The sequence below is a fragment of the Dendrobates tinctorius genome, unplaced genomic scaffold (genome assembly GCF_039654945.1).
Source record: "Dendrobates tinctorius isolate UK_male_01 unplaced genomic scaffold, ASM3965494v1 ptg000143l, whole genome shotgun sequence".
In the NCBI taxonomy this organism is placed as follows: domain Eukaryota; kingdom Metazoa; phylum Chordata; class Amphibia; order Anura; family Dendrobatidae; genus Dendrobates; species Dendrobates tinctorius.
The window spans coordinates 10,393,172-10,418,592 of NW_027361810.1; the positions used below are offsets into that span (position 1 = coordinate 10,393,172).

The 25,421-nt window shown below is 42.0% G+C and overlaps 1 protein-coding gene across 4 annotated transcripts; it reads right to left on the minus strand.

Annotated features, from left to right (window-relative positions):
- Positions 1-373: 373 nt before the first annotated feature.
- PRKAG3 (protein kinase AMP-activated non-catalytic subunit gamma 3) lies at positions 374-25,136 on the minus strand. 4 transcript variants are annotated; one of them, XR_012220295.1, is made up of 13 exons: positions 19,273-19,618; positions 17,239-17,284; positions 13,696-13,805; positions 12,032-12,113; positions 10,848-10,906; positions 10,009-10,054; positions 9,879-9,933; positions 9,677-9,803; positions 8,242-8,407; positions 5,440-5,477; positions 4,897-5,043; positions 2,244-2,419; positions 374-732 (listed from the first exon to the last, which is right to left on the minus strand). XR_012220295.1 is itself a non-coding variant. In XM_073545434.1 (13 exons), the coding sequence occupies exons 2-13, from the start codon at positions 17,276-17,278 to the stop codon at positions 710-712; spliced, it is 987 nt and encodes a 328-aa protein (XP_073401535.1). In that variant the 5' UTR covers positions 17,279-17,284; positions 24,949-25,136; the 3' UTR covers positions 374-709. The 4 variants fall into 4 exon arrangements, 3 of the variants coding, with proteins under 3 accessions (XP_073401535.1, XP_073401534.1, XP_073401536.1); XM_073545434.1 differs by lacking the exon at positions 19,273-19,618 and adding an exon at positions 24,949-25,136 and having other exon boundaries at positions 2,326-2,419; XM_073545433.1 differs by having other exon boundaries at positions 2,326-2,419; positions 19,273-19,616.
- Between the last annotated feature and the right edge of the window lie 285 nt (positions 25,137-25,421).

Consider the following 25,421-nt stretch of genomic DNA (forward strand, 5'->3'; position numbering starts at 1 on the left):
ACAAGAGAAATATCTGAGACTTGGAGCATACAGCACATTGCACATCGATGGATCAGAAAATCAATAAAGGAATGAAAATTGCAGACTGAAATTGCGAAAGCTATAGGTAACCAGTAACACGTGTAAAAATCATTTTTCCACGTGCAATGTGTCCATCTGCAGTTATTGGAGAGAGAACCTTGCAGCAAGCATTTATCTGCAGCACCCCCACAGGAGAAATGATGTATTGCACTGGATGTCTAATGAAATCACTGGCTTGTCTGTGTAACATATGGACATGCCGGGTCCACCAGAGAGACGCTCCTCGTATCTGCTCGCAGATAATCACATGACGACAGATATTTACTGTACAGATCTATGTCCAACCTTCCAGTGTGGAGAACTGAATGTCGCCATTTATTACATGACACAGGATGAGATATATGCATAAGTGTGAACTGTGTAAACGGCATATACCTAAGTCACAAAATGATGAGTCCTGCTCACAGGTCCGAGGACGGTCCAGCTCTAGTCTCTAAAATTCTCATAAGCGCAAAATACGGTCTGTGACAAATCCTAGGCAGGACTCGAAGAAAACAAGGGTCCTTCAAGGTGACCCCTCGGGTGACCGCCATCCTCCTGTCCGCGATGGGACAGGGCCCGCCCAGCCACAAAATGTCCTATCATTCTCCTGTTTGTGGCTGACGGCAGGCGTCCTTAGGGTCTCGCATCACAAGGAATTGCGGTCTAGACCTGGAAGGAAAGGAAAAGAAACGTCATGAAATAAAGGAAGGGTTTGCAGGACGGGTGACAGAAAACACAGAAGCCGTGGAGTAAACCCTGAAAGCAGAAAAAGGACTCAGGATGGCAGTCCGAGAAGATGTCATCACTGAGGTCACAGGGTTTACACTGTGCAAGAAGACTGAGACGCGCGTGCAGTGCACAGGGGAGGAGGACACAGGAACTCAGGGGTCGTTTCTGGTCTAATTTTCTGATTTGGACCCGGAATTAAGTTTTTAAAAACTTTTTCAGTTTTGAGCGACTTTGCAGAATTTAACTGGAAAGAAGAAGTCGTAATGGGAATGACTCTGATCATTGCTGCTGTTCTCCATAGACCCCCTACCTCCCAGCAGGATATAAGACGGGATGGGGCTTTTGTCTGTGCTGAGCAGACCTTCAGGTCCTTATTGTCCTGCGCCAAACTAATTGGAGGCCAATAATCCTGTCAAGTCGAGAAACGGAGGCCACGTCCTCCGTGTGACGCTTTAGATCCTGTTGTCTGTAACAGCTAAAGAGATAAACAGCCAGAAACAGAGGCAGCTCCTATCCAAGGTCGCTGCAGCAAGCTACCAACCACCACCAGCAGAGGGAGCTCAGGAGCTTACTGTTTACCGCATGCAGTGAGCTCCCTCTAGTGGTGGCTACAGGAAGCCAGATTTTATCACACAGTACTAACTTTATGCCGGAGATTCAGGTCCCAGATAAAAATACTCTAACTCTTATCTGCATAAAGATACAATAAGTAATAAGCCGAACTGTGCAAGATCGTTGACTTTTAATTTAATGGAGCTCTCAACTTTCCAAATCCTAAATTGTTAGGGAGGTCCTCAGTATGTGGCTCATCATCACAAAGTGTTCTCCAGCAACCCATGGAGACCTCCAAAGATCTCATACTAATGGTCTGGAAAATCGTGGACAAGTGTAACATGAGCGCCATCACAGGGGAAATAATGAATTACACAGCACCATTTCCATCAGTGGGTGGTCTGACTATTGCCGGACAGGACAGGTCGCCCGGGGAATGGACGCTCCCAACAACCGATCACAATGCTGCCCGAGAGATGGTGAACAGCGGACCCCCTGATAATTCCATGGTAAGGGGAGAACAGCCGGTTTTCAGAACTGGACAAACCATTTCCAGATTTATTCTGCAAATTAGTCACAAAACTTTTACAGTCTGTTTTTGGGGCAAGCAGATTCACATGCGTCATCCACGGCCCATTGCAAAATTCGATTATTTTGCTTCTGCCAATGACTAAAAGGAAGAAGAAGAAGAAGAAGAAGAATCAGAGGAAGAGAGCAGCTGGCCCAGGACACTTCAGGAGGAAAAACAGAAAGGAAAGCAGAAGTTCAGGCAGCGAAGAAAACCTTGCGGCAGCAGAAATGCAACTTTCTGAGGTTCCAGGGTGCAAAGTGCAAGGATGAGATTTCCAGGCAATTCTCACACGGACGTTTGCTCCTGCTACACACTGAAGGGGGCGTACCTGAGCCTTAGAGAGGAGAAGGAGGTGCAGGGTGAAGGTAGAAAAGAGCCTTCGCAGGGTTAGGAATTAAGGGCATCAATACCTGCGGGGGTTAAAACCAGGGCTTGTAGGATGTCAGAGAGGGACACAATCCCACAGGGCCGACGTTCCTCATCCACCAGAACCAGGCGATGAACCTGCAGAAGGAAGGACAATCATAGAACAGGACGCCACCTGCTGGAAAGGGGGCGCCACTAATATATGTACAGCCGCTATAACCTGGGCATCTCCTGTATATAATTATATATGTACAGCTGGTATAACCTGGGCATCTCCTGTATATAATTATATATGTACAGCAGGTATAACCTGGGCATCTCCTGTATATAATTATATATGTACAGCTGGTATAACCTGGGCATCTCCTGTATATAATTATATATGTACAGCAGGTATAACCTGGGCATCTCCTGTATATAATTATATATGTACAGCTGGTATAACCTGGGCATCTCCTGTATATAATTATATATGTACAGCCGGTATAACATGGGCATCTCCTGTATATAATTATATATGTACAGCTGGTATAACCTGGGCATCTCCTGTAAATAATTATATATGTTCAGATGGTATAACCTGGGCATCTCCTGTATATAATTATATATGTACAGCTGGTATAACCTGGGCATCTCCTGTATATAATTATATATGTACAGCTGGTATAACCTGGGCATCTCCTGTATATAATTATATATGTACAGCCGGTATAACATGGGCATCTCCTGTATATAATTATATATGTACAGCTGGTATAACCTGGGCATCTCCTGTAAATAATTATATATGTTCAGATGGTATAACCTGGGCATCTCCTGTATATAATTATATATGTACAGCTGGTATAACCTGGGCATCTCCTGTATATAATTATATATGTACAGCTGGTATAACCTGGGCATCTCCTGTATATAACTATATATGTACAGCTGGTATAACCTGGGCATCTCCTGTATATAACTATATATGTACAGCTGGTATAACCTGGGCATCTCCTGTATATAATTATATGTACAGCTGGTATAACTTGGGCATCTCCTGTGTATAATTATGTATGTACAGCTGGTGTAACCTGGGCATCTCCTGTATATAATTATATGTACAGCTGGTATAACTTGGGCATCTCCTGTGTATAATTATGTATGTACAGCTGGTATAACCTGGGCATCTCCTGTATATAATTATGTACAGTATGTACAGCTGGTATAACCTGGGCATCTCCTGTATATAATTATATATGTACAGCTGGTATAACCAGGGTATCTCCTGTATATAATTTTAGGTACAGCTGGTATAACTTGGGCATCTCCTGTGTATAATTATGTATGTACAGCCGGTATAACCCGGGCATCTCCTGTATATAATTATATATGTACAGCTGGTATAACCCGGGCATCTCCTGTATATAATTATATATGTACAGCTGGTATAACCTGGGCATCTCCTGTATATAATTATGTATGTACAGCCGGTATAACCTGGGCATCTCCTGTATATAATTATATCTGTACAGCTGGTATAACCTGGGTATCTCCTGTATATAATTATATATGTACAGCCGGTATAACCTGGGCATCTCCTGTATATAATTATATGTACAGTACAGCTGGTATAACCTGGGCATCTCCTGTATATAATTATATATGTACAGCTGGTATAACCTGGGCATCTCCTGTATATAATTATATATGTACAGCTGGTATAACCTGGGCATCTCCTGTATATAATTATATCTGTACAGCTGGAATAACCTGGGCATCTCCTGTATATAATTATATATGTACAGCTGGTATAACCTGGGCATCTCCTGTATATAATTATATCTGTACAGCTGGAATAACCTGGGCATCTCCTGTATATAATTATATATGTACAGCTGGTATAACCTGGGCATCTCCTGTATATAATTATATCTGTACAGCTGGTATAACCTGGGCATCTCCTGTATATAATTATATATGTACAGCTGGTATAACCTGGGCATCTCCTGTATATAATTATATATGTACAGCCGGTATAACCTGGGCATCTCCTGTATATAATTATATATGTACAGCTGGTATAACCTGGGCATCTCCTGTATATAATTATATATAAACAGCCGGTATAACCTGGGAATCTCCTGTATATAATTATATATGTACAGCTGGTATAACCTGGGCATCTCCTGTATATAATTATATATAAACAGCCGGTATAACCTGGGCATCTCCTGTATATAATTATATATGTACAGCTGGTATAACCTGGGAATCTCCTGTATATAATTATATATGTACAGCTGGTATAACCTGGGCATCTCCTGTATATAATTATATATGTACAGCTGGTATAACCTGGGCATCTCCTGTATATAATTATATATGTACAGCTGGTATAACCTGGGCATCTCCTGTATATAATTATATATAAACAGCCAGTATAACCTGGGAATCTCCTGTATATAATTATATATGTACAGCTGGTATAACCTGGGCATCTCCTGTATATAATTATATATGTACAGCTGGTATAACCTGGGCATCTCCTGTATATAATTATATATGTACAGCTGGTATAACCTGTCCCCTCCGCATACAGTGCTGTCTTACAGACTCTTACATACGGTCAGTACCTGCTCTCGCACTATACGATCAATCACAGCTTCCAGGGTTTCATGCGGATAACACATGAGAACACCCTCCAGACACAAGGAGCGCTGGCGTAATGCCTCCCCCACCGTGATGTCCAGGTTATTATACACCTTCTGGGCGGCTAAATGCTGTGAGAAAAAGAGAAATTATGAACACACAAAATGCAGATGATTGTAGATCGGTCGACCAAGTGACCAACACCCATAAAATCAATAATGTCTGACTGTGGCTGCAGCATCGAGGAGGAATGTAACACACGGGGCAAGAAACCTCCGGGGCAGAATTCTCTATTACCAAAACACCAAGCCCAATAAAGAGGTGCTGCAGCAGATACAATATGTCAACACATGGAAATAGAAAAGACGGGTAATAAGGGCAGAGCAAGATATAGGGTAAACCGGGGGGGGGGGGATTCTACAGCAGCGTCTGCTGGAGACAGATAAACCTGATCTTCAGAGTCACAGACAGAGAAAAGACTGATCCCAAGCAACTAAAGAAAGTGCGAAAACTTAAAGAGAACTCACAATAACATCAAAGCGAGAATATAACCCGACCACCTGCCCTGTAACGAGAAAAGTGTAAGAATTACAGTCATATAGGAATATACTACATGGAACTCGGGCAGTATTATAGTAGTTATATTCCTGTACATAGGGGCAGTATTATAGTAGTTATATATTTGTACATAGGGGGCAGTATTATAGTAGTTATATTCTTGTACATAGGGGCAGTATTATAGTAGTTATATATTTGTACATAGGGGGCAGTATTATAGTAGTTATATTCTTGTACATAGGAGCAGTATTATTGTAGTTATATTCTTGTACATAGGAGCAGTATTATAGTAGTTATATTCTTGTACATAGGGGCAGTATTATAGTAGTTATATTCTTGTACATAGGGGCAGTATTATAGTAGTTATATTCTTGTACATAGGGGCAGTATTATAGGTGTTATATTCCTGTACATAGGGGCAGTATTATAGTAGTTATATTCTTGTACATAGGGGCAGTATTATAGGTGTTATATTCTTGTACATAGGGGCAGTATTATAGTAGTTATATTCCTGTACATAGGGGGCAGTATTATAGTAGTTATATTCTTGTACATAGGGGCAGTATTATAGTAGTTATATATTTGTACATAGGGGGCAGTATTATAGTAGTTATATTCTTGTACATAGAAGCAGTATTATTGTAGTTATATTCTTGTACATAGGAGCAGTATTATAGTAGTTATATTCTTGTACATAGGGGCAGTATTATAGGTGTTATATTCCTGTACATAGGGGCAGTATTATAGTAGTTATATTCGTGTACATAGGGGCAGTATTATAGTAGTTATATTCTTGTACATAGGGGCGGTATTACTAGTAATTATATTCTTGTACATAGGGAGCAGTATTATAGTAGCTATATTCTTGTACATAGGAGCAGTATTATAGTAGTTATATTCTTGTACATAGGGGGCAGTATTATAGTAGTTATATTCTTGTATATAGGGGCAGTATTATAGTAATTATATTCTTGTACATAGGAGCAGTATTATACTAGTTATATTCTTGTACATAGTGACAGTATTATAGTAGTTATATTCTTGTACATAGGGGCGGTATTACTAGTAATTATATTCTTGTACATAGGGAGCAGTATTATAGTAGCTATATTCTTGTACATAGGAGCAGTATTATAGTAGTTATATTCTTGTACATAGGGGGCAGTATTATAGTAGTTATATTCTTGTATATAGGGGCAGTATTATAGTAGTTATATTCTTGTACATAGGAGCAGTATTATAGTAGTTATATTCTTGTACATAGGGGGCAGTATTATACTAGTTATATTCTTGTACATAGTGGCAGTATTATATTAGTTATATTCTTGTACATAGGAGCAGTATTATAGTAGTTATATTCTTATACATAGGGAGCAGTATTATAGTAGTTATATTCTTGTACATAGGGGCAGTATTATAGTAATATTCTTGTACATAGGGTGCAGTATTATAGTAGTTATATTCTTGTACATAGGAGCAGTATTATAGTAGTTATATTCTTGTACATAGGAGCAGTATTATAGTAGTTATATTCTTGCACATAGGGGCAGTATTATAGTAGTTATATTCTTGTACACAGGGGGCAGTATTATAGTAGTTATATTCTTGTACATAGGGGGCAGTATTATAGTAGTTATATTCTTGTACATAGGGGCAGTATTATAGTAGTTATATTCTTGTACATAGGGGCATTATTATAGTAGTTGTATTCTTGTACATAGGGGCAGTATTATAGTAGTTATATTCGTGTACATAGGGGCAGTATTATGGTAGTTATATTCGTGTACATAGGGGTAGTATTATGGTAGTTATTGCTCAGTGGGGGCGCACATAATTAACAGGATCATAAACCTTTATTTACATGAGGGGTGTAATGTCGTCACCTGATATTACGGCTGTATACGGCCACCATGTGTCTGGTTTACTTGGCACTTGCTGTTATTTTTGGTGGTAAGTCCGTGAACGTGTTCACAAATAGAAGCTGTAGGAGGATTAGATGGACGGGTTTTGACCTCTTTTAGTTTCTGGCCTTCAGTCATGGCCACCCCCAGTTTGCGCTGAGGAACAGCTACAGTGTTTTTCTCTATTCAGGTGTAAGATTCTATATTTGATATATATGTCTCTTTCTTTTGGTTCCTGTTAAATACTAATCCCTAAATCCTGATCCTGTGCAGTTCATGACTGCAGATTAACCCCTTGCATCTCCCTCCTGTACAGAGTGACAGCCGTGCAGTCTGCCCCCTTGTGGTGCCCATAGGAGTTGTCACTTCACATGAGAATGGGGAAAGGAATGGTCTGGATTACTGTGCAGATATTAACCCTTGCAGCGCTCCTGAAAGACTCCTGCGCTTCCTGTAGTAACTTTCCATGTAAATGTTCCCACCCTGGACAGGAAGCCTTTAATCCGGTTCTCATATCAGGAATTAAGGAAGCAAGAGCAGAATCTGCCAAGAATTTAGCCAGGGTGCAGTTTTTAGGTTTTCAAGAAGCTGAGATACGTGGTGCTGTATGGCGGTCCTCACAATGGAAGGAGCACATATATCTAATGTGTATGAGACGTCCACTGCGTTGCAGATGACCCATTAAATTCTGATGGGTGTAGGGGTGTCCAGACAGATGTGGGGGCAGAAGGATGGATTTGGAGCAAGTTTTATATCCATAGGGTGTTGACAGTTTGGAAAGTTATTATACCCGCCATGCAGTGCTAGAGATGTGTGCGGTTGGCTATGCCCCCAGTTGGCGACGGTTTGGCCGTCAGTGCAGACACTCACCTGCCTCGTTCACTACGGGCAGCGCTGACACCCTCCTCTCCACGAAGATCTCCAGCGCGTTGTACACGGTTGACGTGTCGTGGATAATGGCCACATCCCTGAAGGTGCCGATCCCCAGCTCCTGGATGGTCCCCTGCAGGAAGCGGGGTCTGGGAATGGTCTCCCCCTGTGGATGTGAGTACAGGAAGGTGAACACATGTGTGAGCCTCTATTCTATATACATGTGGTACGGCGGCCATGCCAGGCCCCGCCAGCGCAGCCGATTATTAGCTCTGCGCAGCTTTCGTCATTGACTCTGGCGGATCTATCGGAGCTTGTGATGGTCAGGAGCCATTATATATACATGGACCCAAAAATTATATCACTGTAATTGTAGCAGAATATGATTATATGATATTGCATCTTTTTTCTTCATATTATTTGTGCTAATTATATCTAAAAATGTAAGAATTTGCAAAAAAAAAAAAAAAAAAGAAACCACTTTCTGTCTAATGATGCTCAGGCTGTCGCTCTGTCACTCCCCCATGCTTTACACTGCAGCACTGCACATAAGCTGAGCAGAAAGCCAATGCATGGAGCACATACTAGGGAGATAAAGATATATTGCGGCCATGCTTTAGTCTTTGGCTCGTGTTGTGTCCTGGTTTGTGCACATAGAAGTCCTGAGTGCCCAATGTTGCCCGTGCCGCGGGGGACAATATTGCACCATAATGGACGCCCTCGTCGGCACCAGTAGAGCATTTACATATTAACAGTTCATCTTCGAAGATGTCCTTTTTTTAAGCTGACATCTTAAGGGTGATTATCCCTTTAAATTAAGGGCTAATGACCAAAGGGAGGGCTATTACTAGTTGTCATTTTTTTTTTTTTTTTTTTTTTTGGGGGGGTGGGGGGGGGGACTGTCACTTGTGCAAAGGGGTTATCTAATTATACAATGCTTTTTGCTTTTTTTTTATCCATATAGGTCTCTGTTCTGAGAAACCCAAAACTTAGGTCCACGGAGGGGTTTTCGCCTGTTTTTTTGCTGTAAAACATCTTAAAATGTTGCAACATTTTGCAAAAGTCAAAGTTGTCAAAAATCTGCAAAACTGTGACGGAGCGAGGCGCAGCCCACCTGAGGATAGCCCATTTCTCCAGATACTAGTGTGGGAACGGCCGTCAGCTGCCCCTCCTGTAAATCTATAGGTGGCGCGTGCCTTTTAATGAATTTGGCGCCTCTTACCCCCGCGGACAAAGTACCAGAATTAGTGAATGGGGTCTTTCATTTCAATGCTCATCTACCACCCATAATGGCGGGTTCAGGGGGCTCCACCAGTTTATTTGGGGACCTCCCTACTGACAAAGGGTTTAGCAAACCAGACAACCTTTAAATCTACTAAAATGTCCCACCCAATCCGCGCAGACAGTGCAGCCCCCCACGACGTCCTGTACGTACAAATATATGCAGGAATTTCAGCAGGCGTTTGTGGGTGAGGATGTGCAGGATGTTCCCCGACACTGGCTCCATCACTGGTAACCGGTGAATCTTGTTCTTGATGAGCGAGTAGACGGCATGGAAGAGACTGGAGGAGATACAATGTATCGAGTGTGTAATGGGTCACTGGAACCAGCCGCACCGCAGGGTGCTATACCCTCACCTGTCACCGGGGGCGATGTAGATCAGGGGCATGATGGAACTCTGCAGGTAAACCTCTAGAAGACAAGAAAATCACTGAGGAGCTCCGATCACTGCGGAATAAGGGCGACCGAGGAATGCTCATGCTTTACCTCTCCACGTTTCTATCTTATGCTCCTCCAGCTCGTATATCTGCACCTGGATCACACAAGTGATATAATCAGATTATTACAGACGGACGCCAGAATGTGTCCTGTGCAGGGGCCAGAGAGACTAGGGGCATTCAGGAAAGCTGGGTGATCAGGTCACCACCCAAGATCTGGGACTGACAACCTCTGCAGGAGTAGCAAAGGGGGCTATAATAGTTGTCCTAGACCCCTGGATAAGTCAGGGTAATGTCATAGTGATGGACCTGCTCTCCTACAGCCACTCAGGGAAAGCTGAGTGACTGACAACCTCAGTGTAAGCTGTAATGGGGGGTCGTATTAGTTGTCACCCAGCTTTCCCAGACTCCAGAGTAAGTAATCTGAGTAGCTGTGCAGTGATATCTCCTGTTACCATCCAGCCGCAGATGATTTGCCATTCAGTGATCTGGGAAAGCTAAGTGGCCGACAACCTGTGCGGATGCTGTAATGGTGGTCGTATTGGTTGTCACCCACCGTTTGTTACACTTGTTAAGTTTTTCACTTATCACTTATTGTCATCCTACTACATTCAGGACTGTGGGAAAGTTGAGTGACTGACAACCCGTGCAGGAGCAGGGATTGTGGTTGTCGCTCATTTGTTCTTGAACTCTTTGCTGTTAGAAAAGTTTTACTGTTATTTTTTTTCTTCTTTTTTCTATATGAATAAACCCCAGCCCCCCATGTGTGGCCCCCCATGTGTCGCCCCCATTACAGCAGCTGTCCTCCAGGTATATGATTCGCTCTGGGTCCCTATGTACTTGCACCTATAGATGCCCCCGAATGTGCTCTACTTATCGTCGTCGTACCAGCGGAGCCTTGTAGTATCTGTGCAGGATGTTGATGAAGTCGGTGATGGTCAGCATTCCTGCAAATCCAAGGACGACACATTAGTCGGACCGATAATGGCCTCCGGCATACGGATAGTCACTGCTCCGACCAAAGCTAAGATTGGTCAGTAATTACCGCTGCACGTGAGACTCGCTGACAGCAGCGGAGCAATGCAAACTATCTAGAATGCAAGGTTCAAAAAAAAACGCTCTGCCCCCTCTGTCCGCAGTGAGGACCCTCCTGAATCTAGGCATATCTTCTGCCTTCAGGCTCGGGGGCAGGGGAGGTCTTGGGGGGGCTAATTTACGTCCCTTGGCCAAAACTTTGGTCACACTCCGCACCCTCTCGTAGCTCTGCCTGGCAGTCGGGGTCCATCACCTATGTCATCGGGTATCTGTGATCAGTCTCACCAGTCTGCTTTGCGGGTCAGGTTGGTGCAGAAGTGACGTCACGCAGGATCCGTAGCCGATGCCCCCCAAAAAAGATGCCTGAGCCCAGATTCATCAAGATTGACGCCTGTCTGGATGACGGGGGCCCTGGTGCCAAGTCCCAGCGAGCATTGCAAGACTCCCAACAGCGGCAGATGGTCTGGACAATGAGAAACGTTGCCCCCCGAGACCCTTGTGTCGTGCTCGACCCTCGCGGGCCCTGGAATAAGCATCATTTTCAGTTTTGCTCTCAGCGTCCCTTGAATTCAGACACATCGTTTATTTTCATACAGGAGACATCAGGTCCAGAGGAGATAAAAAACAACAAACATCAGAAATCTGGTGGATTCACAGCAGAAGAAATACGAGAAGTCATCCAGAAAGTGACAGAACATCCTGAGCGTCCATGGGTCCACAATGGAAAAGTAGGGCTCATGAGGGGCAGCGACTGCCATCCAGGGGAGCGTCCGGGCCCATCTCATATTTGGATGCGAAGATCAAGATGTTTCTGTTAATAATCTCTGGACTTAAAGAGCGAAAAGCGAAATGAAAGAAAACCCATGTCCCGTGATCCGCGGAGGTAATGTCCTAGAACTACAAGTCTCCTGTAGACGCTCCGGACCTCATTCATCTCCTATGCTCCATGGTCGTAGTATACATTGTATCTATCACGTCTCCGTTCACACTGGACGCGGCTCCAGGACAGAACACATTTCCTATTTTTGGTCTCTTACCCACAAAACTGTGCTGCTTGCTGTCCCAGAGCGGCGCCGCCCGCACCCCGTTCGCCACCAGCGCCAAAAAGGCTTTTTTAATCTGTTGAAGGGAAAGAAACAGAAATGGAAAGAAGTCAAGAAGCTGAATACAATGTGAACAAAGAGAGAATCGAGGTCGTCTTATTGCCGGGCGACGCCGGGATCAGGAACTTCTGATTTTTTGTTATAACTTTCAAGGGGGACGGATGATTTATAATGTGCTTGGCTCTTACAGAAACACCAAGACTGAGGCCGGATCCGGCTCTGGGGGCCCTGGATAAATATTTGGGGGCTCCATCCAGTAACAATGCAATTAAAATGGTCAAAATATAAATCTCGACTGTGTAATGCTACCATACAGTGTCACAATAATAGCGCTATACAGTGGTCACATAACAGGGCTATATAGCACAGTGGTTTTATATTAGTGCCAACATAAAAAAAAGTGTCATTCAGTGTCTGAATAATGGCATCATCTACTACCTGAATAATACCTGTCTTAAAGTGCATCAATAATAGTACAATACAGTGACTACATAATAACACAACACACCACCTTCACAATATCACTGTTTGCCATGTAGTGCCAAATAGTACTGCTATACAGCTACATATATGTCATTCTGGTATATGTAGCAATAAAACACCCTTCTAAATAACATGACAGTACTTTAAGGTGTCCACATTGTACCGCCAAACAGTGCCAACATAATAGTTCTCTGCCATGTAGTATAGTACATTGCCACATTATTAGTGCTGCATAGCGGTTCCATAATAGTACTATACAGTGCCCAAATAATAGTTCTCTACCATCTTATATTATCATACATTGTCTTATTAATACTGCTATACAGCAGTTTCATGGTGATTCTATACAGTGCAACATAGTAGTGCTATACAGTGCATAATAGTGCCAACATAATATTGCTATATAGTGTCTGAATAATAGCAGCCTAAATAATACTGTCACACAGGGCCTTATTATAGTGGTAACATAACAGTGCCAAATAGTACTACAATACATCACCATATACATCATTCTGTTCCATTAAGTATATGTAATACTACCACACACTCATCTATATAACATAACAGTATTAAATAGTGCCCACATCAGGCTGCCATACAGCACCCCATAATACTGTAAAGTAGTGGCAATAATACTGTATAGCACTATAAATATTATTCTGATATATTACGTACATGTGATACTAATACACACATATCAAAATAACAGCACTATGGTGAACCTGCATTGTGTTGTCATACCGAGCCCACAACAAGATAAGACATGTTATGCTAAATAATAATACCCAAACAGTGTCCTAATAATACTGCCATACAGTGTCCTAATAATACTGCCATACAGTGTCCTAATAATACTGCCAAATAGTATCCTAATAATACTGCCATACAGTCTCCTAATAATACTGCCATACAGTGTCCTATCAATATTGCCAGTGTCCTAATAATACTGCCATACAGTGCTGCAGTGGAAAATAAACTATACTGCTACATGTATGAGACAGACCGATCCAGGAGAAAATGTCAAGGATTCTGGATGTAGTGGGGTGGTGGTACTCATCAGCGGTTATCCCCCTACAGGACAAACTCCCAGTAACACCAGTCCTTTATCTACCAACCTGTAACGACGTGTCAAACACGACCAGCTTGCAGCTTGTGGGGATGGCATCGTAGCATCGGCGCTTCATCATAAACTCCATGTAAACCCCGGCGTCCACCCCGAGATCGGCTGAGAGAGAATAAATCACAAAGCATGAAAAATACTGCCATACAGTCATATGTTAAAGTTTGGGCACCCCTATTAATGTTAACCTTTTTTCTTTATAACAATTTTGGTTTTTGCAACAGCTATTTCAGTTTCATATATCTAATAACTGATGGACTCAGTTATATTTCTGGATTCAAATGAGGTTTATTGTACTAACAGAAAATGTGCAATCTGCATTTAAACAAAATTTGACCGGTGCAAAATTATGGGCACCCTTATCATTTTCTTGATTTGAACACTCCTAACTACTTTTTACTGACTTCCTGAAGCACTAAATTGGTTTTGTAACCTCATTGAGCTTTGAACTTCATAGCCAGGTGTATCAAATCATGAGAAAAGGTATTTAAGGTGGCCACTTGCAAGTAGTTCTCCTATTTGATTCTCCTATGAAGAGTGGTATCATGGGCTCCTCAAAACAACTCTCAAATGATCTGACAACAAAGATTATTCAACATAGCTTTTTAGGGGAAGAATACAAAAAGTTGTCTCAGAGATTTAACCTGTGAGTTTCCACTGTGAGGAGCATAGTAAGGAAATGGAAGAACACAGGTACAGTTCTTGTTAAGCCCAGAAGTGGCAGGCCAAGAAAAATATCAGAAAGGCAGAGAAGAAGAATGGTGAGAACAGTCAAGGACAATCCACAGACCACCTCCAAAGACCTGCAGCATCATCTTGCTGCAGATGGTGTCACTGTGCATCGGTCAACAATACAGCGCACTTTGCACAAGGAGAAGCTGTATGGGAGAGTGATGCGAAAGAAGCCGTTTCTGCAAGCACGCCACAAACAGAGTCGCCTGAGGTATGCAAAAGCACATTTGGACAAGCCAGTTACATTTTGGAAGAAGGTCCTGTGGACTGATGAAACAAAGATTGAGTTGTTTGGTCATACAAAAAGGCGTTATGCATGGAGGCTAAAAAACACAGCATTCCAAGAAAAACACTTGCTACCCACAGTAAAATTTGGTGGAGGTTCCATCATGCTTTGGGGCTGTGTGGCCAATGCCGGCAACGGGAATCTTGTTAAAGTTGAGGGTCGCATGGATTCAACTCAGTATCAGCAGATTCTTGACAATAATGTGCAAGAATCAGTGACGAAGTTGAAGTTACGCAGGGGATGGATATTTCAGCAAGACAATGATCCAAAACACTCCTCCAAATCTACTCAGGCATTCATGCAGAGGAACAATTACAATGTTCTGGAATGGCCATCCCAGTCCCCAGACCTGAATATCATTGTACATCTGTGGGATGATTTGAAGCGGGCTGTCCATGCTCGGCGACCATCAAACTTAACTGAACTGGAATTGTTTTGTAAAGAGGAATGGTCACAAATACCTTCATCCAGGATCCAGGAACTCATTAATAGCTACAGGAAGCGACTAGAGGCTGTTATTTTTGCAAAAGGAGGATCTACGAAATATTAGTCATTTTTATGTTGAGGTGCCCATACTTTTGCACCGGTCAAATTTTGTTTAAATGCAGATTGCACATTTTCTGTTAGTACAATAAACCTCATTTGAATCCAGAAATATAACTGAGTCCATCAGTTATTAGATATATGAAACTGAAATAGCTGTTGCAAAAACCAAAATTGTTATAAAGAAAAAAGGTTAACATTAATAGGGGTGCGCAAACTTTAACATATGACTGTATGTGCAGCAGGGGCCGTTCAGACTATACAACTGCAGACAGCGGCACATACAACACATTCCAGCTCCGTTTATTAAAGTGACAGCGTCTAAAATAAAAGAAACACGGTGATGAAATCCCTGTATAATCTACAGAGACATTGAGAACACTCACATATAAGAAAAGAAAACCTCCAGAAACGCGAGCGCGCTGGATTATCAGACTCCGGATTATCAGACTCCGGATTACAGGAATTCATAGGATAAATTGCATTTTTAAACGTGGCACTAACATCCATAAAGGGAAAGATCCGCAAATCTGAAAAGCCCCGATGCTGCCCGGTGATGTCATCCACACATAACTGAAATATCAGCGAGATGACAAGGTAGTGTGAACGAGGGCTAAATAAAGCCGGCTATAATAGCCAGAGATAATGGACGGCACTTACCACCCTCCCCTGCCCCGGGCCATTAACGTGCCAGCTCTGCTTGGCAGAATCTGCATTGTGATTCCTACGGAGGGAGACGGGTTGCGGGAGATTGGCAGAGTCATTTACTCAGTGGAACATATAATGGCGGCACAATAAAGTCTCTAAGTGCCATATCTATTGCTACTCAGTTCAGTACTCTCCTGGGATGTTATCAATAACTTTTCACTGCCCTAGACCACCAGGGATGTTATCTATAACTATTCACTGCCCTAGACCACCAGGGATGTTATCTATAACTATTCACTGCCCTAGACCACCAGGATTGATATCAATAACTATTCACTGCCCTAGACCACCAGGATTGATATCAATAACTATTCACAGCCCTAGACCACCAGGATTGATATCAATAACTATTCACAACCCTAGACCACCAGGATTGTTATCAATAACTATTCACTGCCCTAGACCACCAGGATTGTTATCAATAACTATTCACTGCCCTAGACCACCAGGATTGTTATCAATAACTAATCACTGCCCTAGACCACCAGGGATGTTATCAATAACTATTCACTGCCCTAGACCACCAGAATTGTTATTAATAACTATTCACGGCCCAGACCACCAGGATTGTTATCAATAACTATTCACTGCCCTAGACCACTAGGGATGTTATCAATAACTATTCACTGCCCTAGACCACCGGGGATGTTATCAATAACTATTCACTGCCCTAGACCACCAGGGATGTTATCAATAACTATTCACTGCCCTAGACTACCAGGGATGTTATCAATAACTATTCACTGCCACAAACCACCAGGGATGTTTATCAATAACTATTCACTGCCCTAGACCACCAGAATTGTTATTAATAACTATTCACGGCCCAGACCACCAGGGATGTTATCAATAACTATTCACTGCCCTAAACCACCAGGGATGATAACAATAAGTATTCACTGCCCTAGACTACCAGGGATGTTATCAATAACTATTCACTGCCACAAACCACCAGGGATGTTATCAATAACTATTCACTGTCCTAGACCACCAGGGATGTTATAAATAACTATTCACTGCCCTAGACTACCAGGGATGTTATCAATAACTATTCACTGCCACAAACCACCAGGGATGTTTATCAATAACTATTCACTGTCCTAGACCACCAGGGATGTTATCTCTAACCATTTAATTGCTAGGAGGATCGGAGACACTGATGTTACACAGTGGTCCCCCGTGTCTGTGTCTTTACCTGGATTATGGTAATATACAAAGATTAGTATTTCCCTGTGATGTGACCCCCAAATCACATCTGATAATGATTACCTGGAGTGGGGTAGAGTGGGAAACTCGGGCCAAGGAACATTTCTTCCTATAAAAAAAAAAAAGTTAGTGACATCAAGTACCGTAATTCAAAGTTCTAGGTCTATAATATAATCTCTCATCTACCTATCTATTATCTATTGTGAGGCAGTGACCGGGGTTATATGCGAGGGTCGCTATGTGTCCCCCAGGATGCGCACAGAAACATATGTAGGCCGCAGGAGTGACTGCAGTCAGAGGCATAGCTGTGATTGCAATGCAGAATATAAGTGAATTTAGGTCTTGGACATGCCATTTGTCCAAGGCAGATTTAAAAAAAAAAACCTGCTCACGGCTTTTATTTTTGAAACGGACTACAGGAAGGTTGCGGGGCGGTCCGTTCCCTCCCCCGGCCCGGGTTTTCCATGTGGCCCATGACCACAGATTCCAGGTAAAAACCCTGCAGTAAAGGGTTTGGGTGTGCCAGTTTTGGTTTTGCAAGTGTGCAGAGCAGGAGGCTCTGCAGAGCACTACCTGTGTGAAGCAACACAGAGTCCAGCGGAGCCAACAAGCCTGGCACCCCGCAGTGTACACGGCGTTGCAGTCGCCTACAAATACGGACTGTTTTGTTTTCCCGGCTGCGATCCTTAGGATACTGTGTGCCGTTTATGTTGTGAGTTTGGACATTAAACCTATGTTTACTTTGAACTTTTCCTGGGTCACTGCCTCTTCACTGCACAGTGAGGACACCGCTGCACTCCACTATTATCTATCATCTATTATCTATCTATTATTAGGGTAATATATAAGCAGTGCATGGCGTCATCATTCATATACTGTATAGGGGTAATACAGTGGGGGAACAAAGTATTTAGTCAGCCACCAATTGTGCAAGTTCTCCCACTTATAAAGATGAGAGAGGCCTGTAACTGACATCATAGGTAGACCACAACTATGAGAGTCAAAATGAGAAAACAAATCCCGAAAATCTCCTTGTCTGATTTGATAAGATTTATTAATGGGCAGTGTATGGGGTCATAATTCTTACACTATATGGGGTAATATATAGGCCGTGTATGGGGTCATCATTCATATATTGTATAGGGGTAATATATAGGCAGTGTATGGGGTCATCATTAACATATTATATGGGCAGTGTGTGTGGTCATCATTCAGACACTGTATGGGGGAATACATGGACACTATTATGGGAATGTAAGTGGCTTTATTTGGGCGTTATATGAAGTGTATTTTGGACATTGTATGCAGTATAATTTGAGGACTGTACAAATTATTATTGGATACTGTATAGGGAAATTATTTGGGCACTGTATCGGTGAGTATTTGTGGGCTGTACAGGGAGTTATTTTGGGGAATATATGAAGCATTATTTCATCACTTCATAGGGAGTGTTTGGGGAAATACACAGGGTGTTATTTTATTATTTTGGCACTGCATGATGTCTGATTTAGTTACTTTATACTTTTTTTTTCCTGTCCATCAGAATAAAAAGATACGCAGGGTTTTCCATGCAATGTTTCGTTAGGGGGTCATCATAGATTATGTGCGATGCTAAAAAAAAATGCTCCATCCCATCAGCGTCCAGCAGATTCATCAACCTGTCAGGATCGGCGATCGCCTTTCACACATAAAGATAACTGACTGTCGGTGGAACATCTGAGCCGGAATCTGATGTTTTGCTCGACCTTTCCCTAATAAGCCGCACAATGTACAGTATATACCATCATCTCACACTCGAGGACAAAACATCACTGTAATGGACACACAGGGGAGAGCAGCCATAACACGGGCAACTCGAATCTCTCCAGCTCTGAAGAACTACAACTCCCAGTGCAGTGAGTGCTGTATCAGAGCTGTGCTGAGCAGGACAGGACAGATGTAGCAGAGCGGAGCAGCAACACTGGGATTATCATGTTATATGGCGACATTACTCCGTGCATCTTAAGAAAGTTACCTGGCGCATTCGGCTCTGCTACATCTGTACATGGAAAAGGTAAAGTAAGAATGAATGTGATCAGAACCGTGCAGACTGATTACCTGTTGGGCGTCATCCTCGTCCATAATCTCCATGCTGAAGCCTTGGGATGGGGGTGCAGTCACCACTGCTGCCTCCAGAGCTGCAATCCTATCCCATCCTGGGTCCTTGCACACACATCAGCCCTTGTTTCCTTATGTGGGTCTAGTTCTTCTACAGCAAAGTGTTGATCCCAGAGAGCAATGCAGTAAATGGGTCACTCAGGCAGCTGCTTCCTTCTTAGCCCCCCTCCCCCATCTATAAGCTTTATCCCCCTCTGCTCCTCAGTAATAGCTGCTCCCCAGCTCCTTGTTGCCCCTCAGACCCTCTGCTCATTCTCTTGGCTCCTGTGTCTTCAGCCTGTGAATCTGTCCCTTCCCTCTGATTCCTCCTCTTCCTCTCTCCCCCTCCCTCTCTCTTTGCAGGTTGTGGAGATAACATTTGCTCTTAGGATAGAATGTCGTTACTGGGCTTCTTGGCAGGGAGCACTGGTGCAGGGTAGCCCCCCAGCTGTGGCTGCTCTGTGCACCGACCAGACACCTGCTGTGGATATGCCCCTATAATCCCAGCACATTCCCAGTCCCATATTTCACATGACCCCCCCCCCCCCCCCCAAGCTGAATCATCACATATGGAGGGGCCTTCATGCATTGCTATATAGGAGTGCTGCAATAAATGCCACCCCAGCTGTAATGGAATGAGCAGTGCAGAATGGGAGCAGCATTGTTGTGTGGATGTGTCTGCTGCAACATTGTATCTTCTTAGTCTATGTTTAATAATATGTAACACACAGGACAAACATTGTATCTTATGAGGGTGCATTGTACTGTGCAGGGGCAGACCTGGCATCGGTGCAACCTGGGGCCCATTTTGGCCTCCAAATCAGGTGGAATTGTGCTTTATGATAAGTTATTGGACTGAAGAAAGATTTTACCAATATATCTGAATTAACCTAAATGTAGAGCACTTCCCATAGTGGCATATGTAATTCTATGCAGCCGCACACTCCGGTCCCGAGTGCCAGCGGCAGTGCGGGATATTGAGGTGCGAGACTCGTGCGAGTTCCTCGCACGTGTGATCCCATCATTCGTTGCGGCTGATGCATTATCCGCTGCTGATCTGTAATAATGCCGCAGGGTTATCTACTGGGAAATCGTATTAGTTACCAAGGAATCTCCAGCAAAACCTGATAATGAGACACGAGATCTAAAGACGTCTCATCACAAAGGAGGAAACCACAAATACAGACACCAGAATGTGCCAGAAAGAGCAAATCCTACAACCGTCATTACAAAGAACCTGATAACATAATCACTGAGAAATCTCATTCTCAGCAATGTTATATTACTTCAGGGAGAAAACAACAAGCCGGAAAGAAAGGGTTAATGTATGTCCTGGTTCTTGTAGGGAACAATGGGATAGGAGCCAAATGTTACTGGCCGCGCACCAGAGAATCAACGAAAAGTTACCGCATTTACACTTTAGGCAATCCTGCAATAGTACGGAAACACAACTCCCATCATCCCTGACAGTATTAGTAGTTATATTCTTGGACATAGGGGGCAGTATTATAGTAGTTATATTCTTGTACATAGGAGTAGTGTTATAGTAGTTATATTATTGTACATAGGGGCAGTATTATAGTAGTTATATTCTTGTACATAGCGGACATTATTATAGTAGCTATTCTTGTACATAGGGACAGTATTATAGTAGCTATATTCTTGTACATAGGGGCAGTATTATAGTAGTTATATTCTTAGACATAGGGGGCAGTAGTATAGTAGTTATATTCTTGTACATAGCGGACATTATTATAGTAGCTATTCTTGTACATAGGGACAGTATTATAGTAGTTATAGTCTTGTACATAGTGGGCAGTATTATAGTAGTTATAGTCTTGTACATAGGGGCAGTATTATAGTAGTTATATTCTTGGACATAGGGGGCAGTATTATAGTAGTTATATTCTTGGACATAGGGGGCAGTATTATAGTAGTTATATTCTTGTACATAGGGGCAGTATTATAGTAGTTATAGTCTTGTACATAGTGGGCAGTATTATAGTAGTTATAGTCTTGTACATAGGGGCAGTATTATAGTAGTTATATTCTTGGACATAGGGGGCAGTATTATAGTAGTTATATTCTTGGACATAGGGGGCAGTATTATAGTAGTTATATTCTTGTACATAGCGGACATTATTATAGTAGCTATTCTTGTACATAGGGACAGTATTATAGTAGCTATATTCTTGTACATAGGGGCAGTATTATAGTAGTTATAGTCTTGTACATAGTGGGCAGTATTATAGTAGTTATAGTCTTGTACATAGGGGCAGTATTATAGTAGTTATATTCTTGGACATAGGGGGCAGTATTATAGTAGTTATATTCTTGTACATAGCGGACATTATTATAGTAGCTATTCTTGTACATAGGGACAGTATTATAGTAGCTATATTCTTGTACATAGTGGGCAGTATTATAGTAGTTATAGTCTTGTACATAGGGGCAGTATTATAGTAGTTATATTCTTGGACATAGGGGGCAGTATTATAGTAGCTATTCTTGTACATAGGGACAGTATTATAGTAGCTATATTCTTGTACATAGTGGGCAGTATTATAGTAGTTATAGTCTTGTACATAGGGGCAGTATTATAGTAGTTATATTCTTGGACATAGGGGGCAGTATTATAGTAGTTATATTCTTGTACATAGCGGACATTATTATAGTAGCTATTCTTGTACATAGGGACAGTATTATAGTAGCTATATTCTTGTACATAGTGGGCAGTATTATAGTAGTTTTAGTCTTGTACATAGTGGGCAGTATTATAGTAGTTATAGTCTTGTACATAGTGGGCAGTATTATAGTAGTTTTAGTCTTGTACATAGGGGCAGTATTATAGTAGTTATAGTCTTGTACATAGTGGGCAGTATTATAGTAGTTATAGTCTTGTACATAGGGGCAGTATTATAGTAGTTATAGTCTTGTACATAGGGGCAGTATTATAGTAGTTATAGTCTTGTACATAGGGGCAGTATTATAGTAGTTATATTCTTGTACATAGGGGCAGTATTATAGTAGTTATATTCTTGTACATAGTGGGCAGTATTATAGTAGTTATATTCTTGTACATAGGGGACAGTATTATACAGTCATGGCCAATAGTATTGACACCCCTGCAATTCTGTCAGATAATATTCAGTTTCTTCCTGAAAATGATTGCAAACACAAATTCTTTGGTATTATTATCTTCATTTAATTTGTCTTAAATGAAAAAACACAAAAGAGAATGAAGCAAAAAGCAAAACATTGATCATTTCACACAAAACTCCAAAAATGGGCCGGACAAAAGTATTGGCACCCTCAGCCTAATACTTGATTGCACAACCTTTAGCCAAAATAACTGCGACCAACCGCTTCCGGTAACCATCAATGAGTTTCTTACAATGCTCTGCTGGAATTTTAGACCATTCTTCTTTGGCAAACTGCTCCAGGTCCCTGATATTTGAAGGGTGCCTTCTCCAAACTGCCATTTATAGATCTCTCCACAGGTGTTCTATGGGATTCAGGTCTGGACTCATTGCTGGCCACCTTAGAAGTCTCCAGTGCTTTCTCTAAAACCATCTTCTAGTGCTTTTTGAAGTGTGTTTTGGGTTATTGTCCTGCTGGAAGACCCATGACCTCTGAGGGAGACCCAGCTTTCTCACACTGGGCTCTAAATTATGCTGCAAAATTTGTTGGTAGTCTTCTGACTTCATAATGCCATGCACACGGTCAAGCAGTCCAGTGCCAGAGGCAGCAAAGCAACCCCAAAACATCAGAGAACCTCCGCCATGTTTGACTGTAGGGACCGTGTACTTTTCTTTGAATGCCTCTTTTTTCTCCTGTAAACACTATGTTGATGCTTTTGCCCTAAAAGCTCTACTTTTGTCTCATCTGGCCAGAGAACATTCTTCCAAAATGTTTTAGGCTTTTTCAGGTAAGTTTTGGCAAACTCCAGCCTGGCTTTTTTATGTCTCGGGGTAAGAAGTGGGGTCTTCCTGGGTCTCCTACCATACAGTCCCTTTTCATTCAGATGCCGACGGATAGTACACTGTTGTACCCTCGGACTGCAGGGCAGCTTGAACTTGTTTGGATGTTAGTTGAGGTTCTTTATCCAACATCCGCACAATCTTGCGTTGAAATCTCTTGTCAATTTTTCTTTTCCGTCCACATCTAGGGAGGTTAGCCACAGTGCCATGGGCTTTAAACTTCTTGATGACACTGCGCACGGTAGACACAGGAACATTCAGGTCTTTGGAGATGGACTTGTAGCCTTGAGATTGTTCATGCTTCCTCACAATTTGGTTTCTCAAGTCCTCAGACAGTTCTTTGGTCTTCTTTATTTTCTCCATGCTCAATGTGGTGCACACAAGGACACAGGTTGAGTCAACTTTAATCCATGTCAACTGGCTGCAAGTGTGATTTAGTTATTGCCAACACCTGTTAGGTGCCACAGGTAAGTTACAGGTGCTGCTAATTACACAAATTAGAGAAGCATCACATGATTTTTCGAACAGTGCCAATACTTTTGTCCACCCTCTTTGTTATGTTTGGTGTGGAATTATATCCAATTTGGCTTTAGGACAATTCTTTTTGTGTTTTTTCATTTAAGACAAATTAAATGAAGATAATAATACCAAAGAATTTGTGTTTGCAATCATTTTCAGGAAGAAACTGAGTATTATCTGACAGAATTGCAGGGGTGTCAATACTTTTGGCCATGACTGTAGTAGTTATAGTCTTGTACATAGGGGCAGTATTATAGTAGTTATATTCTTTTACATAGGGGCAGTATTATAGTAGTTATATTCTTGTACATAGGGGGTAGTATTATAGTAGTTATATTCTTGTACATAGTGGGCAGTATTATAGTAGTTATAGTCTTGTATATAGGGGACAGTATTATAGTAGTTATATTCTTGTACATAGGGGCAGTATTATAGTAGTTATATTCTTGTACATAGGGGCAGTATTATAGTAGTTATATTCTTGTACATAGTGGGCAGTATTATAGTAGTTATATTCTTGTACATAGGGGCAGTATTATAGTAGTTATAGTCTTGTACATAGGGGCAGTATTATAGTAGTTATAGTCTTGTACATAGGGGCAGTATTATAGTTAAAGTCTTGTACATAGGGGCAGTATTATAGTAGTTATATTGTTGTACACAGGAGCAGTATTATAGTAGTTATATTGTTGTACACAGGAGCAGTATTATAGTAGTTATATTGTTGTACACAGGAGCAGTATTATAGTAGTTATATTGTTGTACACAGGAGCAGTATTATAGTAGTTACATTCTTGTTCATAGGGGGCAGTATCATGGAAGTTCTATTCTAAGCCAGGTTTCCCCAACTCCAGTCCTCAAGGCCCACCAACAGGTCATGTTTTCAGGATTTCCTTAGTATTGCCCAGGGGATAATTGCATCACCTGTAGATTACAAGGGAAATCCTGAAACATGACCTGTTGGTGGGCCTTGAGGACTGGAGTTGGGGAACCCTGTTCTAGGCTACCAGGAACGTGCCTATCCGACTAGTCTTCCGTTTTCATCTTGGTCCCCGGAAGCTTTTATCAGCTGTCAAGTTCGCTTTAATTATGCAATGTTGGTAGTTTAGAATAACAGGACATAGCGATTTGTAAGCACCTGTTCTAAAGTAGAGAGTAGTTTTGTTGCTCGTAGTCTTCACATTACTCAGTAAGATGGTTGGTAACTGTAGATATTCCAATCTGCATCTTTAGCTCGTCTAGTACAATTTTTTTTCCGAAAATCTCCATTCACTGCCCAAGAACCAAGTTACTGTAGCTCCGAGCAGGGGCGCGACATCGACAGGGTCCTCCTGGAGACAGAGTTTTTATGGAGGAAGATGTCAGTCTATGACCACAGCACATAAGGAAAATATGAATCCTTACTTCTAGCTTTAATTTATACATAATTTCTTACATATGGGACATTATAGAAGAATTTAGTTTGAAGTTAATATTCATTTTTTGAAATTCGTGATTTTATAACTAACTATTGTACCTTTATCACAATGAGGGCTCTATTCTTCCAGTACAGAGCAGCATATCCCTACAGCCACCACTGGGGGGGGTCATAAATTCTATGTACACTGTATG